This window comes from Pan troglodytes, chromosome 5 (assembly GCF_028858775.2).
Source record: "Pan troglodytes isolate AG18354 chromosome 5, NHGRI_mPanTro3-v2.0_pri, whole genome shotgun sequence".
In the NCBI taxonomy this organism is placed as follows: Eukaryota; Metazoa; Chordata; class Mammalia; order Primates; family Hominidae; genus Pan; species Pan troglodytes.
Window position 1 is genome coordinate 135,986,182 of NC_072403.2, and position 17,552 is coordinate 136,003,733.

General features: G+C 33.6%; 1 protein-coding gene across 6 annotated transcripts in view; it reads left to right on the forward strand.

The window, feature by feature from the left end:
* The window catches only part of NKAIN2 (sodium/potassium transporting ATPase interacting 2), a 1,022,574-nt gene that overhangs the window by 303,714 nt on the left and 701,308 nt on the right, over positions 1-17,552 (forward strand). For 2 of the 6 annotated variants that reach the window (XR_008548836.2, XM_063813414.1), the window contains exon 2: positions 13,201-13,264. The exons of the other annotated variants lie outside the window; for them this stretch is intronic. Coding sequence is in view for 1 of the 2 variants with exons in the window: in XM_063813414.1 (XP_063669484.1) it covers positions 13,214-13,264 (51 nt within the window). In the remaining variant the exon portion in view is untranslated. The remainder of the gene's footprint in view (positions 1-13,200; positions 13,265-17,552) is intronic. 6 annotated transcript variants of the gene reach the window in all.

The window sequence follows — 17,552 nt, forward strand, 5'->3', positions numbered from 1 at the left end:
ATACTAGTTTTCCTACCACCATTTGTTTAAGAGGCTATTCTTTCCTGATTAGATACACTGGCAATCTTGTCAAAGATCAGTTGACCACATATGGATGAGTTTATTTCTGGACTCTCTGTTTTGTAATATTGGGTTATATGTCTATCTTTATGCCAGTACCATACTATTTTGATTATTTTAACATTGTCATGTATTTTGGAATCAGTAAGTACTGTATTTTGAAGTCTGAGGCCTCAAAATTTATTTTTCTTTCTCAGGATTGATTTTGGCTTTTCATGGCCTGTTGTGGGTTTCTAGTGAATTTTAGGATTATATTTCCTATTGCTGTAAATTATGACATTGGTATTTTGATAGGGATTGCATTGAATCTGCATATTGATTTGGGTGATTGGACATTTTAACAATATTAAGTCTTCCAGTCTTTGGACTTTTGATGTCTATTTGCTGTGTTTTTTTAAATTTCTCTCATCAATGCAGTGTTTTTTGTAAACAAGTCTTTCACCTCCTTAGTTTATTCTTATGTATTTTATTCTTTGTGGTGCACCTGTAAATGACACTGTTTGCCTAATTACCTTTTCAGATAGTTTTTTGCTAGTATATAGAAATGAAACTGATTTTTGCTGGTTGACTTTGTATCCTGCAACTTTACTAAATGAATTTATTTGTTCTAACAGTGCTTTTTCTGGAGTCTCTAATGTTGTCTAAGATCATTTGTCTATGTGTCTATAGACAACTTTAGTGTTGTCTATGTATAAGATTATGTGTATATATGAATACATTTATACGATCATGTAATATGGAATCGGAATATTTTACTTCTTTCTGTTTTTGATGTCATCAGTTTCTTTTTCTGGCACAGTTGCTCTGGAGAGAACTTCTAGTAATATTCTGAAAGAAGTGGTAAGAGTGGCATTCTTGCCTCATTCCTGATTGTAGAGACAAGCTTTCTGTTCTTGTTAAATCTGATATTAGTTGTGGACTTTTCATATATCACTCTTGTTATATTGAGGTAATTTCCTTTACTTCTCATTTTCGAGGGTTTTTATCATAAGAAGGTGTTGAATTTTGCCAAATTCTTTTTGTGCATATATTGGGATGATCCTGTGATTTTTATCCTTTATTCTGTTGATTTGCTGTATCACGTTAACTGATTTGGGCATGTTGAACATCCGTGCATCACAGGAATAAATGCCACATAATCATCATCTATGATCCCTTTAATGGGCTGTTGGATTCCATTTGCTAGTATTTTTTGAAAATTTGTGCATCTGTATCCATCATAGATATTAGTGTGTAGTTTTCTTGTGGTTTCTTTGCCTGGCTTTGATATCAGGATAATTACCAGCCTCAAGAATTGAGTTTGTAAATGTTCCCTCATTTTCTTTTTTTTTTTTCCCAACAGCACATTGAAACAATATTTTACTATTATCAAGTGCAGTTTATCCCAGGGATGTAAAGATAATTTAACATAGGCAAATCAATAAATGTGATGCATCACATTAACAGAAAGGACAAAGACCCTCTGATCATTTCAATTGACACATAAAAAGTATTTGACAAAATTCAACATATATTCATAATAAGGAAAAAATGTGTACTTGATTAAATGGTTTCTGCTTTTTTCTCTTTTCTTTTTAAAAATAATTTCAATTTTTATTTTAGATTCAGGGAGTGCATGTACGAATTTTTTACATGGGTATATTTTATGATGCTGAGGTTTGAGGTACAGATGACCCTGTGTGGTGAGCATAATAACCAGTAGGTAGTTTTTCACCCCACATCTCCTTCTTCCCTCCTCTAGTAGTCCCTAGTGTCTATTGTTTGCATATTTATATCCAAGTGTACTCAACATTTAGCTCCCACGTATAAGTAAGAACATGTAATTTTTGGTTTTCTGTTCTTGCATTAATTTGCTTAGGATAATGGCCTCCACCTGCATCCATGTTGCTGCAAAAGACATGATTTCATTCTTTTTCATGGCTGCATAATATTCCATGGTGTTTATGTACCACATTTTCTTTATCCAGCCCACCATGAGTGGGCACCTAGGTTGAGTCCATGTCTTTGCTATTGTGAATAGCGCTGAGATGGACATGCAAGTGTATGTGTATTTTTGGTACAATGATTTATTTTCCTTTGGGTATATATCCAGTTCCCTCATTTTCTATTTCGTATTTTAAATATTTGGTAGAATTTAGTAGTGAAGTCATCTTATCCTGGGCTTTTATTTTTTGAGAGATGTTTGATTACTGATTCTATTTCTTTATGATATAGTTTTGATATGTGTGTTTCTAGCAATTTGTTCATTTATTCTAGATTATGTAATTTGTTAGGGTATAATTTTTCATACTAGTCTCTTATGTGATCTAACATATGAAATACTCTGGAGAAAGATGCATGTCTGAGAAGAGTGTGTATTCTGCTCCTCTTTGGTAGAATGCTCTTTAAATGTCAGGTCCATTTTTTCTTTAATGTTATTCAGATTATCTGTTTTCTTATCGATCTGTCTGGATGTTGTGTCCATTATTGAAAATGAGGTGTGAAGTCTCCTGCTATTATTGTATTGTGGTCTATTTCTCCTTTCAGTTCTGTCAATGTTTGCTTCATATATCGAGGTGCTCTGATGTTGAGTGCATATATATGTTTATCATGGCCCTATCTTCTTGACGCATTGACCCTTTTATCATTATAAAAGCTTTTTCTTTGTCTCTGAAATAGTTTTTGACTTAATGGTCATTTGTCTGATGTACCCCTACTCTCTTTTGGTTATGATTTATAATATATGGGATATCATTTTCTATCCCTTCACTTTCAGCCAATGTGTGTCCTTAAATCTAAAGTAAGTTTCTTTTTTTTAATCTATTCAGTCACTCTATGTCTTTTGATTAGAGAGTTTAATCCATTTAAAGTAATTATTGATAGGAAAGGATTTGCTATTGACATTTTGTTAGTTGTTTCTTATTATTCTTACAGTACTTTTGTATGTCTTCCTCTCTTGTTTTCCATTGGGTTTTGTTGGGGTTTTTTTTGGTATTGTTATGCCTCAATTATTTTTTTGTTCTTGTTGTTTTGTGTAAATGTTACAGATTTGTATGTGTGTGTGTGTGGTTACCTTGCTACTTACATAAAATATCTTACAACTGTCTATTTTATGCTAATAAGTTGAATTGCATACAAAAACTTACAATTTAACTTCCTCCCCACAACATACTTTATGTTATTATTTTCAAAATCTATTCATATTATGTATCTTTTAATAATTGTGTATCTTTATAGTTTTCAAAATAATATTTTCTTTTAACTTTTATGCTAGAATTAAATGTGTTTTACCCACCACCATTACAATAATACAATATTTTATATTTGTGTATATATTTACTTTTCTCAACCAGTTTTATACTTTCTTATGCTGTCATGTTGCTGTTTAATGCCTTTTCATTTTGACTTGAAGAACACCACTTAACATTTCTTGTAAGGCAGGTCCAGTGTTGATGATCTCCCTCAATTTATTTTGTTTGGAAAAGTCTTTATCTCTCTTTCATTTTTGAAGGACAGTTTTTGCCAGGTGGAGTATTATTCGATGGCAGTTTTCTTTTTCTTTTTCCTTCAGCACTTTGAATATATCACCTCATCTTCTGCCCTACATGGTTTCTGTTGATAAATTTACTCATAGTCTCATGGATATTTCCTTGTATGGGACTGGTCACATTTTCTTGATGAATTCAAAATTCTCGTTTGTCTTTGACTTTTGATAATTTGATTATAATGTGCCTCAGTGTGTATTTCTTTGAATTTGTCTTATTGATGTTCTTTGGATTTGTGGATATGGATGTTCATTAACTTCCCCAGATTTGTGAAGCCTTTAACAATTATTTCTTTGAATAAGTTTTCTGGTTGTTTTTCTCTATTATCATTAAGAGACTTCCATAATTTGTATATTGGTCTGCTTGCTGGTATTCCATAAGTTTCTTAAGCTTTCTTTAAATTTTTTTTTATTCTTTTTTCTCTTCTTACTCCTCTGAGTTATTTCCAGTGACTTCTATTCCAGTTCGCTGATACTTTCTTCTGCTTGATCTAGTCTGCTGCTGAACCCCTTTAGTGCATTTTTCAGGTCACTTGTGTTCTTCAGCTTCATGATTTTGGTTTAGTACTTTGTAATATTTTCTCTTTCTTTGTTGAAATTCTTACTTTGTACATACATTGGGCTCTCAACCTTATGAAAGTTATTTTTAATTCATTGTCAGGTTAACCATTTCATTAGGGTTGATTTCTGGAAGTTTATCTTGTTCCTTTGTTTGGAGCATCGTAGTCTGATTCTTCATTTTTCTTGACTCTCTCTGTTGGTATCTGCACATTAGACAAAGCAGACACCTCTATCAGTCTTTACTGACTTGACTTGTACAGAAGGCTCCCACCAATCAACCTACCCAGGGATTCTGGTGGCCTCTATCAACTCTTTTCCTCCCACAGGAAGGGAAGGCTTTTGTCAGCTTACTCTGTGATAAACTGAAGCTATGGTGTCTATAACCCACTGTTTCTGTTTTTCCTCAGGTGGCTAGATTGTGCCATCTCCATCAGAGCTTCAGGACTCACAAGGCAGAAGCTAGTTGTTTAGGAAGCCCTAGAGATATTGTAGCATTGGATACACAGATCAACTCTTTCCTTTCCAAGAAGAAAGCTGAAAAAAAATTGGGATTTTTTTTGTTTGTTCGTTTGCTCACTCTGTGCTGAGCAGTGGGGAGTATCAATGGCCTGTACCAGCCCAAGATGTTGCCTGCATTCTTCCTCAGGTGTCTAGACTGTGCTGGGCCCATCAGAGCTTCAAGGCTAGCATGGCAAAGGCCAGTTCTCTGTGTCCCCCTGCCCCAACTCCCCACCCTGCTTCCTTGGAAATGCAAGGGAACTGAACATGGGATCCAAGTCCTTACCTCCCCTGGGTGAAACCAGGAGCTTGGGCATCTCTTTCTGATCTTAGGGAACCACACTGAGACAAGGGTCTCTGGTGAGAGGGTGTTTCATATCTCTCTGTCAGCTTCAGTGAGTCTGGTTTTGCATTCTCCCAGGATGCAGGAACCTTTCAATTAGTTTCTGATTTCCCACACAGGGAATTCTTCCATCAATTGTGGCTGAATCGATATGCTTGTATGAAGAAGGAGAGTCCAGGATTTCCTGTTCTGCCCTCTTGCTGACATCACTCTGCTACATTCTTGTATGATTAGTTTTGTAGGCATATGTTTTTATGTCTCTTGGGTAAATACTAGGAATACAATTGTTGGCATACAGAGTAGGCATGTATTTAACACTGTAAGGTATCTTCCAGTTTTTCAAAATGTTTGATTTTCAGTCTGACTAGCAATATATGAGATGTCAAGTTGCTCTGCATTCTAGCTAACGTGTTGTGTTGTCAGCCTTTTTAATGTCAGCAGTAGTGCTATGTGTGAAGTAAAATTTTAATGAGGTCTTAATTAGCATTTTCTGGATTTTTTATGGACATTGAGTAGGTTTATGATGATTGGATATTGTTTCAAGGGAAAGAGTGGTAAAAAGGATGGCACTAGGGACATTTGGCCTTATCAACTAAAAAGTAGTATTGTCCATTAACAGAAATGGGGATGACTGAAATATATGAAGGTGGGGGCAGGAAAAGGAATATAAAAATTTCAGTATTAGGTGTGTTAATTTTATATTCCTATTAGATAAGTTCAAGTAGAGATGTCAAGTAGGAGGTTGGCTATATGAGTTTAAGTTCAGGGAAATATCTATTTGAAAATCATCAGCATATAGATGTTAATAAAGCCATGAGATTTGGTGAGATCACTAAGGGAGGAATTGTAAGTAGAAAAGAGCTGAGAACTAAGCCCTGGACTCCTCCATAATTGGACCCATTAAAAGAAACCAGGAAAAGATTTTGAGATTAAGTAGCCGGAGAGGACAGAAGAAATGTGAGAATGTGACACTCAGAAGCCCAATAAAGGAGAGTTTTCAATAGAGAAGTAGTGATTAATTGTGCCTGATATTGCCCAAAGGGAGGATTCTGCTACATTCTTAGGGAACAAAAGGTTGTGGTCAGAGGGTGGGATGCTTGAAGCTATAATTATATTCAGTTCTAGTTATTAGTCATGTAAAGGTCTGGAGAATGATGATTGAGACAGTGGCTGTATTAGGCTGAAGGACAAGATCACAGGAAGAAAGGAATTTAAGAGACAGGTCAGTTTGTTGGAAGCATGTTGGAACAAGTGATATGCAATTGGAAAAGCTTTTTAAAAATGTGTGTTTATGTATCTGACAAGCAAGAATAATAGGCTAAATCTGTCAATATGTCATTTACTAAGATTAAAAAAGGAAGTTTTGTATTGAGGTGTAATATATTAAATGCATCAGGGAAATAATTATTTAACGTTAGGCTATATATATGGAATTTAATGGATTTAGTTGACTGTGAACTTAGTAAAGCTTTGCCATTAGATTCTTAATGATTTCCAATAAATTTTTTCAAAAAGGACTTACAAAAAACATGGTTAATCCTTATCTGTATTAAATAATTTCAGCAACCAAAGTAAGAAAGGCTGCTCCTCTTTACAAGCATAGGTCAGCCACACCTTAAATGTCATGTGCCTTCACATATTCTATATCGAGCATATCAAAGGAAGAGAGATTAGGATTATGAGCGAAGTTCAAGCCTTATCACATGACTATAGTGTTATCAAACAGACAATTTCATATTTTCCCTTGAGAAAAAAAAATTAAGGAAAAGTAAATAAGTGGCATTTTATATTCCTCCTTGAGCAGTAGTGACAGGAGAATGTAGAGATACCCCTGCTTGGCAGCATTAAGAATTTTTATATTTTAGTGATTGATAGCACTGCTTAATCAGCAATGTAATCCTTAAAAAATTTTGAAAATCAGTAAACGAGTTAACTTTATGGTGAAGACATCACATTTTCTGGATTCTAAGACACCATCAGTTACACCATATACCATTATTTTATGTAGCAAACTGCCATTATAATTATGATATGCCTTCATTTTTAAAACTCATTCTGATTTCAGAAATATTAAAATGTGAAAAAAGGGTTTTGGTATGTATTAGTGATACATAGCAATTAAAAACTGTAGCTCCTCAACTTTTTGTTTTGAATAATGTTGGTGTCTTAGTGTGCTATGTATCTTTCACATAATCCAAATCCACAAAAATATATTTTTGAAAACACATACTTTTTACTAAATATCAAATGCTTTTTTTATATAAAATATTATATTTTTATTATAGTTAGAAGGTAGCTAATGCCTTCTCTGAATAACTTTTCAAAGCACGTTCAGCTCTTAGAGATCAGTAACAAAATTCTTATTGGGTTAATATCAGTTTTTCAGATAAAATGTTATTCTTCATTTGCTTCACTGATGCCATGTCTTTTGACTATTAGTAACAAAATTAAGTCTACATAAAGAATATGTTAGAGATAGTATGTATCCTAATTACTCCACCTGGGGTGCCTTCAGCAGTTTGCTCTAAGTTGCTCTTTTGGCTGTGTTGTAAAGTAGTTCATACACTTGTACCTTCTGGTTTATGGGTGAATTTTGTCAGTGCATTCTATCTTTATTTGTAAGAGTTCTTCCTTGAAGTCAGATTAGGCTATCACGGGAACAGCATGCTTCTAAGATGTTTGTGTGATGTTGATTAATGTGACATTGTATTGTAACTTTATGGTAATAATTCTTTATCATTTAAAAGCATCTTGAATTCAAGATGTTTTTACTTTAATGCAGATTTTCTTATGAAGGATCCTAAAAACTTGGATGCAATAATACTGCTGAAAAAAACATTGTTTTTGTTTTTTTGTGTGAATATGCACCAGAAAGCTGGACTTTAACCCTAAGTAAATTTAGTGGAGAGCAAAGAAGTGGCACTTCACGGAAGTGCTATGGAGCAGCTATTTCTAACATCAAAACATCTGGTAACTTGTAAGCTTCATAGTTTTCTAATTACTGAATGCCGGCTACATGTAACCATAGCCATTATATAATCATGTTTAAAGATGAGAGTAAAGGAAGTGGTAAAGATCTAGATAATGTGTAATCTTATTTAGTTAATGTTTATGAATGATGCAGAAAAAATAATTTAGGAAAAACACTAAGCCATAGATATACTCTTTCACAGATAGCCAAGTAATGAAGGCATTAGGTACAGATCATTTTGGAAGTATGTACAGGAGAATACGGGACGGATATAAAATTCTGCTTATTTCTTAAAGTAATTAGCTATAAAATGCTTTTTTACTTTGAATTATTAACCTTTCTAATTATTTGCCTTCCCACCAAGAAAGGCATGAGAGGTAAAGGTGGGATGAATCAATTTCATATTTTTCAATAGCAAATTTGAAGTGAATTCAATTTTGGTTAATGTAGAAAAACTTATTTCATAGAAAAATTCTGTGGGGAGGTCCAGGAGAAAAATTAATATTGTATTTGCATACCATAGGTAGGATCACAGATGAATTTCAGTGGTACCCAGTTACCTATATCTAAGCAAAAGGTAAAGCCATCCTTCCTAAATGATCTGTTTGATTGATAGCATCTTTCTCAATATTTTTGATTGTACAGGAAGAACGCAGCAAGGCAAAATGGTCAGCACAGGCAATGAATGAGACAGAAAGCTGACCTGAGCATCTGCCTGTGTTCTACTCTATTGTAATTTTAGTTGCATCAGTATAATTCCATATTGGCATCATGCCCTCTTTCACTTTATTTTGCATTGTCATATAAAGCTACCATTAAGGCATATACTCTGTCCTAAATCTCATTTGATCTCTAAGTAAAAGTTCTTAACATATGTAACAAACCTGCACGTTGTGCACATGTACCCTAAAACTTAAAGTATAATAATAATAATAATAAAAGAAAATATGTAGATGTAATGGGTTATTACATTCAAATTAAGTTCAAATTATTTCGTTATGATTTATGATTTAACTTGTGTTATGCAGTGATTCAATAGCTTTTCTTATTTTGTGCCTAGATTCATTATATTATTTTTTATAATCATATAATATTTATTCAATTTTATAAAATCTGTCATTATAACATCACATTGAGTAAACTCCCATGTACAGACATTAAAACAGTTAAAGCAGAAAAAAAAAAACTATTAGGAAAGATGGCATACCTTAGCAGGTTTGCTAACTAAGCTAAGGAAATCTGTTTATCTTTCTCCTCAAGATACAGCCCTGTAGATAGCTGCAGACTTTTTTCAACTGAGGTCTTTGTGACATCAGAGTATTAGAGTATTTTCTTTCCTTCTTGTATTCTGGAGGTTTAAACAGAGCCCTGGGGATAAGGCATGATGCTATCATAGGAATAGATTCTTGTCACAAGGGCAGAAGGTTCATATATCTTTTCTTTCAGGTCTTTTTCTTTAGAACTGATACTCTCATTTATTTATATCCAACCTTAATTTAAAAAGAGGAGGTATGGCTAAAAATATGCACACATTGCAATAACATAAAATGAATTAAAAAATCAGAATAAAAAGGAAACAACACTAGGAAACTCAAATGAAGCCGAGATTAAATTTAGAAAGTAGAAAGGGATGCTCTGCAATGTAAATTGGAATATTGCAAGTATTGTCTTTAAATAATTTTTTCACTTCTAAATGAAGAGAAAACAAATGATTATAAGATTTGAAGTGGTCATGCTATTAATACTAATACCTCGGGAGAAAACAAAAACAATTTTTGCATTCCAGTTCTCATAGGGAGCACTGTGGTGAGGTTAACGGCATCCTCAATGATACCCTCTCCAGTGAGTACAATAAAAATTATTGTAGGCATTCTTCTTATTGTCTATATGTAATATAAGCCCAGGAGTGACAGCAACATGAAAACTCAGTAAAAAGCACGTTTATAAAACAGTGATCATCTGAAAACAGCAATCTCTGAGGACAGAGGTCTATAATTGTGTCATTTTGTTACTGGGATAAAAACTTAGAATATATAGAGAAGTAAATTGGCAAAGTCATCCTGTACAGGCCAGAGTAAATATTTTGGTTTTGGAGGTCATATGTTCTCCATCTCTACCTCTCAATTCTGCCTTTGTAGCATGAAAGAAACCACAGGTAATGTGTAAATGAATGGGTGTACCAATAAAACTTTAAGCAGTTAGATGGTGAGCCAGATTTGGTTCATGGACTGTCGTTTGCCAAATCTGATCTAGAGAAATAGGATTTTATTCACATTAGAGATTCATCTAGTCTGTAACTTCTCAGAGCAAATTTTTAATAAATATTTGAAAACAAAGATTAGAAATTCAAGTACATCTTTGAAATTAAAGACCTGAAAGACATTCTATTACCATGTAAGGGTACTATATGATATAGCTCCCCAACCAGAAAGTGGTTGATATCTTCATTTAAAAAGTAAAAAATTTAACCAGAGTTACCTCACCTCTGAATAAGGAAGGATGAATGAGTGTAATTAATCGGGGAACATTTCCCCCTTGCCCCAAATTCTGCATTCTCCAGAACAAATGTATGTTCCTATGTGACTCATGGAAAGTACAATAATAAATCATGTGCACCTGGGAATGATCACCCACCTACCAGATCTGTGAACATGAGCAAGTTTTTCTCACCTATTTTTAACTAAATCTCCTTATCAGGAAGTTGGGCATAATAATTTATTCCTCACAGGGTTGCTATAAGGCAAAATGTTTAGCCATTAGATGAATGATTGATATGAATCGATAGATCATAGTTTGGGCCCTAAAGAACATGTCAGAACTCCCAAACTCTTGCATATGGGACTGTATCTAACTCATAGACGTATTTGCTTTGTCCTGTGAAACATGGACTGTATAAGCATCTGTGATGCAAATGAGAAAAAAAATGGTAACTTTACATGAAAAAATACATTTTAGGGAAAAGAAAAACAAGTAGATCTGACTGCCCTGGGCCTGCTGCATTGAATTAAAACAGTCCATGTGAGTAAGGCATGTGGCCTCCAGTGTGCACAGCTGCTACCAGACACCTGTCACCCTGGAGCTCAGACTGGGCTCTGCTACCATTCACAACCCAGCTTGTCCTGCTGTGTTGCTTTAGTAGTGTCCATAAGAAACAAATCCTTCTTGGTCCCATGTATATATCTTTTCTTTTTCTTTTGTATACCTGGCCTGCTTCATTTTTTTCTATTATGTGGTTCTTGTTAGGATCCCAGAGTAATGTAAAGTCAGGGGGTTATTAGTAGCTCTGTGATAAATGAATTCTCTAGTTAAGTAAGCTTAGGTATGCTTAAGGAAGCAAAGAAACCAGGTGTCTTCTGTGGGCCTCTCATTATCGTTTAATATATTAATGAACAGTTTCAGTTTCCAAGATAAGAGTACACCATACAGCAATCTCAAACTCATTTTGACAAATACATTTTTAAAAATTTTATTTTAATGCCCTATATGTCATGACCACTTAACTATTGACCACATTTTTCCCATGGAATGTGGTTTGGAAACAATGCTCTTTAAATCCTCACAGATCTTGTAATTTTAAAATAAACATCCCAGATACATTTGTTGCAAATGGTATCCACCAATTACCTGATAATTGAACCTACTTTATAACATTACTGGATAATAATAGTATCAAGAGTAATATACATAAGATTTATTGAATACTTATAGGCAACAGGTAAGCACTTAGCTAGGTTATTTTATTTAATCTGCACAAAAATTCTGTAAAGTGGATTGTCTTATCCCTCTTCCATAAATGATAAAAATGAGGTAGAGTGAAGCTAAATAACTTGCTGGCAAGTAAGACAACTAAAGTCTTTTACCCTTAGTCTTAGCTGCTGGATTTCACTGCCTTGACTTCATGCAGTAAGAGCTAAATAACATAGCTGCCAAGTAAGACAACTAAAGTCTTTTACCCTTACTCTTAGCTGCTGGATTTCACTGCCTTGACTTCATGCAGTAAGAGTTGGAAACATATGCTCTAAATTATATCTAAATTAGATTGATCTTGGACTGTGTTTCTTCCTGTAGTAATGATATATAAATATCAACTGCCTGTTGAAAATCACTTGAGCTTTTAAATGTAAAACCTTAATACAAGTAGAAAAGTATACGTTAGATTTATTTTGTATTTGCTGGAACATATGGCTGGCTAATTCAGTAGATTCACCAATTTATAAGATTTAAAAAGAAGAGGTCATGAAACTTGATGCTTTTCAATTTTAAAACCGTATACTATTTGATGAAAGTTTTTCTAAAGAAACTGATACTCATGGTTCTATTAAGGCACAGATTTCTTTTACCAGTCCCTGAGGGTACTGATTAGTCCTAAACTGTTCTATATTTAAGGACAGTGAAGGCTAAATAAAGATCAATAAAAGCTAAACCGGATGTTCCTGAAATCTTTTCTGCAAACTGATAGAAATTTAACAGTGGTTAGTAGAGAAGTAGATATGCCTAAACTCCCTTTGAACTCATGTAATCACTCCTCACCTTGCCCTGCCATCTTGTGTATAATTTTGCCCAAGAGGTACAAACTTTTAATTTATTAAGGGGAAAAAATATGACAGAGTGTTGAGACGATTTTCAGTGAGGTCCAGCAATGATCTGTAAGTTGTAAGAAGCCATTTGTTTTCCAGTAGGTTGATGGAGAAGAAATACAAAAAATAATTATAAAATATCACCACCCATAATTGATGATTATACTATGTAAGTATATATATTTATAGTATATAGTACATAGGTATATCTATACATAACTAAATATATGTATACATACATGTTGTATTTCACTGATACCAAGATACTATTAATTATAATAATACACATCATTGATGCAATCAGAGTTTTTCAGAAAGAAGGTAAGCATATCAAACATGCCAATTTTTGGAAGACACGTTCAGATTTCAGGAAATATCAGAATTGAAATGTGTCTTATGATTAAGTCTGTCTGGATTGCTCACTATTCAGATGTAGGGGTTGATACAATGAAAGAAAAAGATAAGTTAAGTTTTTCTAGGTAGCTAGGTAAAGGGCAAGGGTTGGTAGATCTGGGAAGCAAATTAATATTTTAGCATGCTGTGAAGTTTATTTTAGAAGCTCTAAATTATGCGGGTCAAGTTCCAAGCCTTGTTGAATTAGTTGGGGTTGCCTTTAAATGGGTCACCCTCTAATCATGCCTTATTTGTCCCTCTGGTATATTTACAGGTACTGAAGATGGATGGGGATCATTAGGTTTCTCTTATTATATTGTCCCACAAATATCTTAACCGTGAGTTTTTCAGAGTAATATTTTTCCATTTGTGTCTATAGGGTAATATATATTTGAAGAATTCATGACCATACATCAGTGTTCATGTTTCACTAAGATTGTTTCATTTTCATCCAGAAAAAAAGTTTTATTTTATGTAAATAATATGTATTTTTCTGGCTCTGAAAATGATGCATGGTATTGAAGACAACTTGGAAAATGTTGGTACAAAATAGATTACTTAAAGTCACCCATAATAGCCCATTTACCTATAATGACGTAATTTGAAGTGTCCATTCTTCTGCTTTACATGTTTTTTGATATAAAGTTGAGATCACATAGTGTATATATATTTTTAACTATTTCCATTTAAAATGAACATTGTGAACATGTTATCTTTAAAACAAGATGTTTAGTCTGGGTAGATAAGAAAGCATATGTTCAATAGTTTTATTCAGTGAAATAATTGCTGCTTTTATACAAGTTAGACTCAAATTATCCATGTTATTAGACTGACTTCAGAGAGGAGAGTTTTATAGGCTATCGTTTTAAAGGAAATTTATTGTCATATAAAGCTCAACAAGGGGAAAGTAGACCTAATTATCATATTTGTAACTTGTCACTGCATTTTGTGATACTATATTACCATGAGCTCAGGTGGTCCTAGATGCTTGGAAATTTTAACAAAGGAAATTGTACAAATTGCAATGGATAATAGCAACCTCAAATTTCATAGTATTTCTGAAAAAAACAGAAAGACTCCCCATAATTTTAAATCATTGTCACAAGTTTACATTTTCTTGAGAGTCTCTGGTCCTTAAAGTTTAATGAGATAGTCCAAATTGATAAAACTCTTTGCCCCTGGTTGAAGAAGTTTCCGTAGCGTGATGGTTTATTATTCTCTTCCCCCAAAGTATCTGGTGTCTACATTCATGTTAAAAAAACAACAACAACAACAACAAAACAGAAAGGAAATAAATATAAGAGAATTGCATAGAATTTTTAGAAATTAATTTAATACACTTGCTTGTAGCTAAAAGGCCAATAAGTGATTAGAAATTAATTTAGTTAAAATTATCTGTAGTATAAATCATTTTTCCTGTGATTTTAATCTCTATTGTGATAAATGTTAGGCATCATATTTCAAAATAAGGTTCCTTTTTTGAGCTCTGTTATTTAGAATTATATCTAGTATATAAATGTAAGCTGTTACTGGATTGCCGAGGTACCTGGAAATTCACTGCCTTTAGCCATTGGATTAATGTGTTAAAGGTCATCTTAAAAATTCCTGGCGCTGTGCAAATAATAGGTGCTCAGTGAATGCTTGACTGACCATCTGATGGAAGACAGCTCTAATAGGCTCCTGAAAGGAGGATGGAAATCTAGAGCATTGGAGGGGAGAAGGAGGCAGGAGCTTAGGACAACATGATTACGTGGGTGAGAGAGAAAGCCACTGAGACCAAAAAAAGAACCAAAAATAAATTCCAATATGTAAAGAGTAGCTAATTCTTGTTTTTCCCAGAGACAGTATTCTTTTTTCATAGTATTTTTTGGTGATTTTCCTTTTTCTGATATTATATCCTAGATATTTTATGAACCTTAAGAGGTTTTTGCATAGATGTGCATTTGTTGCGCATTCATAACAATATCTAAGACTGTCATTTCAGAGATTTGTATCAGTCATCTAGTGATTGATAAAAAAATGACATGGAACCTACTTTTGAGATTGGATGATGACATAATAAATAAAGTAGCTTCTCATTTTAATTCTCATAATGACTTTGTGGTCTTAGTTATGTTATAAGTAAATATTGACCTCCTGAATCATATACTACCAAATGGCAGGAACTGGGCTCTTTAGCCTGTTTTATCCTTTCCTATATATATAGTTGGATGACTCAGAAACACTCACAACTGAAAGGAGATACCATTGCATTTTAAAACAAAGTTGATTGCCTAATCAATGTTAAGAGACATTGAGAGAGAGAGAGAAATCTAAGACTCGACCTTGGTTAATTGGATTGTCCAGTTGTTATCATAATGCAGGATACTGATTCATCAATATCACTGGCCTTTTAGGATGAGCGATCACAGTCCTCCATGTGCATTACTTTATTACTGCCTTTCACACTAGACGATGCAGCTATGATGCTGTCATACTTGCTTGGTCTGAAAATGTTGACAATTATTGATTTTCTACAAAATAATGGTACCTATTAATCTCATGTTTTATTAATTTCTAATTTTAAAAAGCATGGGTTCAGTTGAAACATTACACTGGAAAAGATGTTTTATTTTTGTTTATAATTGTGAAAGAGAAGATTTTATAGCACCTGCAACTGTCTATCACAATATGCAGCTTCATTGTCTTTTCTTGATTTCCAGTAGCTACCTCAATAAATCACTTATTTTTAATGTCATTCATGAAGAGTATATAAATTATTGCTCTTCCAGTTACAACACAGCATTAATGGGAAATTGTTAATGGGAACTTGAATCATATAAAGTATCTAGAATTTCAAAATGACAAATCTATTATTTATTATGAATAATAGTCCTGCAGATTAATATAGCTACTTCTTTTTTCCTTTTACAAAATGTTAATCATTCAGCCTAATTCTTTGCACAGTAGAAGAGGAGACAAATGTTAAACAAGATAAAAATGTGAATTTTGAAAGATGTCTTCTACTCATTTCTACATATAGGATCATTTCTCACTTTGTGAACCATAGCAGAATAGAATTAAAAATAAATAATTATTAGTATTATGCCTGTCTCTGTATTATTTTTTCTTCTTTGTGTCTCTTATGCATCACTACATGATTTAGTAAATATTGTTCTCCTGAATCAAGATATGCAGATGATATTTGCTTTGGAAGTATTACAGAGGTAGAGGTTGATGGATCTGGACTGTTCATCATTGTGTGCAGTTGGCTATTCTTTTCAGTGTTGCCACTATCGCCTTTTCCTCTATGTGTACTTGTAACTAGAGCTAATATTGTAGAGTCCATTTCTGTACTTATTCAAATAACAGGTCATAGGTAAATATGAACTTGAATAAGTGCACAAATTTCATTGTGTCACTGAAAAATTATTTTCAATTTGATTGACATTTGCAAATAGGAGGCCGTACTTATTTGAACATCACCTATAGATGAGTCTTGTTCTACCTGCTGGGTTGCCAAGTCTAAATATTTTTAAATAACAGTGGCTATACAGGATATAGATAAAAGTCCTTTCCATAAATAAACAAATGTGTACAAGAGTATGTTTGATTATTTTATGAGGATTTTACAATAGCTTTTCAGGATTCAGTTTCAAGTCAGTTCTCTCTTTCTCTCTCTGGGGGCTTGCATGTATAAACATACATGCACACGAGTGCACACTGTGGATGTGGATTATTTCATTTTACCTGCATGAAACATTGTCTGTAGTGGCCATTACTCTGTTCCTCTTTATTCTCTTCTATAAATCTCAAATTACTCTTTAATGTGTGTTTATGAGCCATCAATTTTTATCTGCTCCATATTTTAAGAAGGCAAACACAGTTAAGTCAAAATGACTAATGGGATGGTGGGGAAAAGTATGGGCTGATAAAAATTAAATAGGGAACAAATGATTCCCCTCCAGAGCCATCCTTTTAATATGGCCAATTATTATGAATAAAAAACAGCATTCTAAAACATTTCTTTTAATTAAATTTTGTAATAAAGATATATACCCCTCTGCTTTCCAAGCCACATGTTATCTGTACTATGCTTCAGCAGGCACTAACAATTCAAGAGCAGTTTTAAGCTCTAGAACCTTTTACAGAAGCATAGGAGTCTTATTTCACAGGTTTTTAAAGTGTTATGCATAATTTTTGCCAGAACACAAAAGATAATCATTGGCAAAAATCTACTGTGTTTTCATCCTCTTCTGTGAACATTATTTCAGCTCACTACTCTCCCCTGACAACACTACATTCTCAGGAGCATTCACAAGCCACTTGTCATCCTTCCTTTGTTCCCTTCCAGGTCACACTCCCCTAGAGTTCTTGAAGTGTTTCGCTGTTGGCTCATCATCACCCTCTTCACCACTACTCTTGTTTTAATTACTGGTGATTTCAACATTGTGGTAGATTATCTTTCTAATTATCTGGCTTCTCGGGTGGGTCTCCCTGACCCACTGCCCTTCAATTTTCTGTCCTTCATCCTAACTCAGGCACCCAGCCCATGATCATTTCCTGCAACCACTCTGTATTCTCAATTTCAAATTGCCTAATTTCCACCCACAATACTGTCTTTCTATCTTTCTCCCTCTAATACTC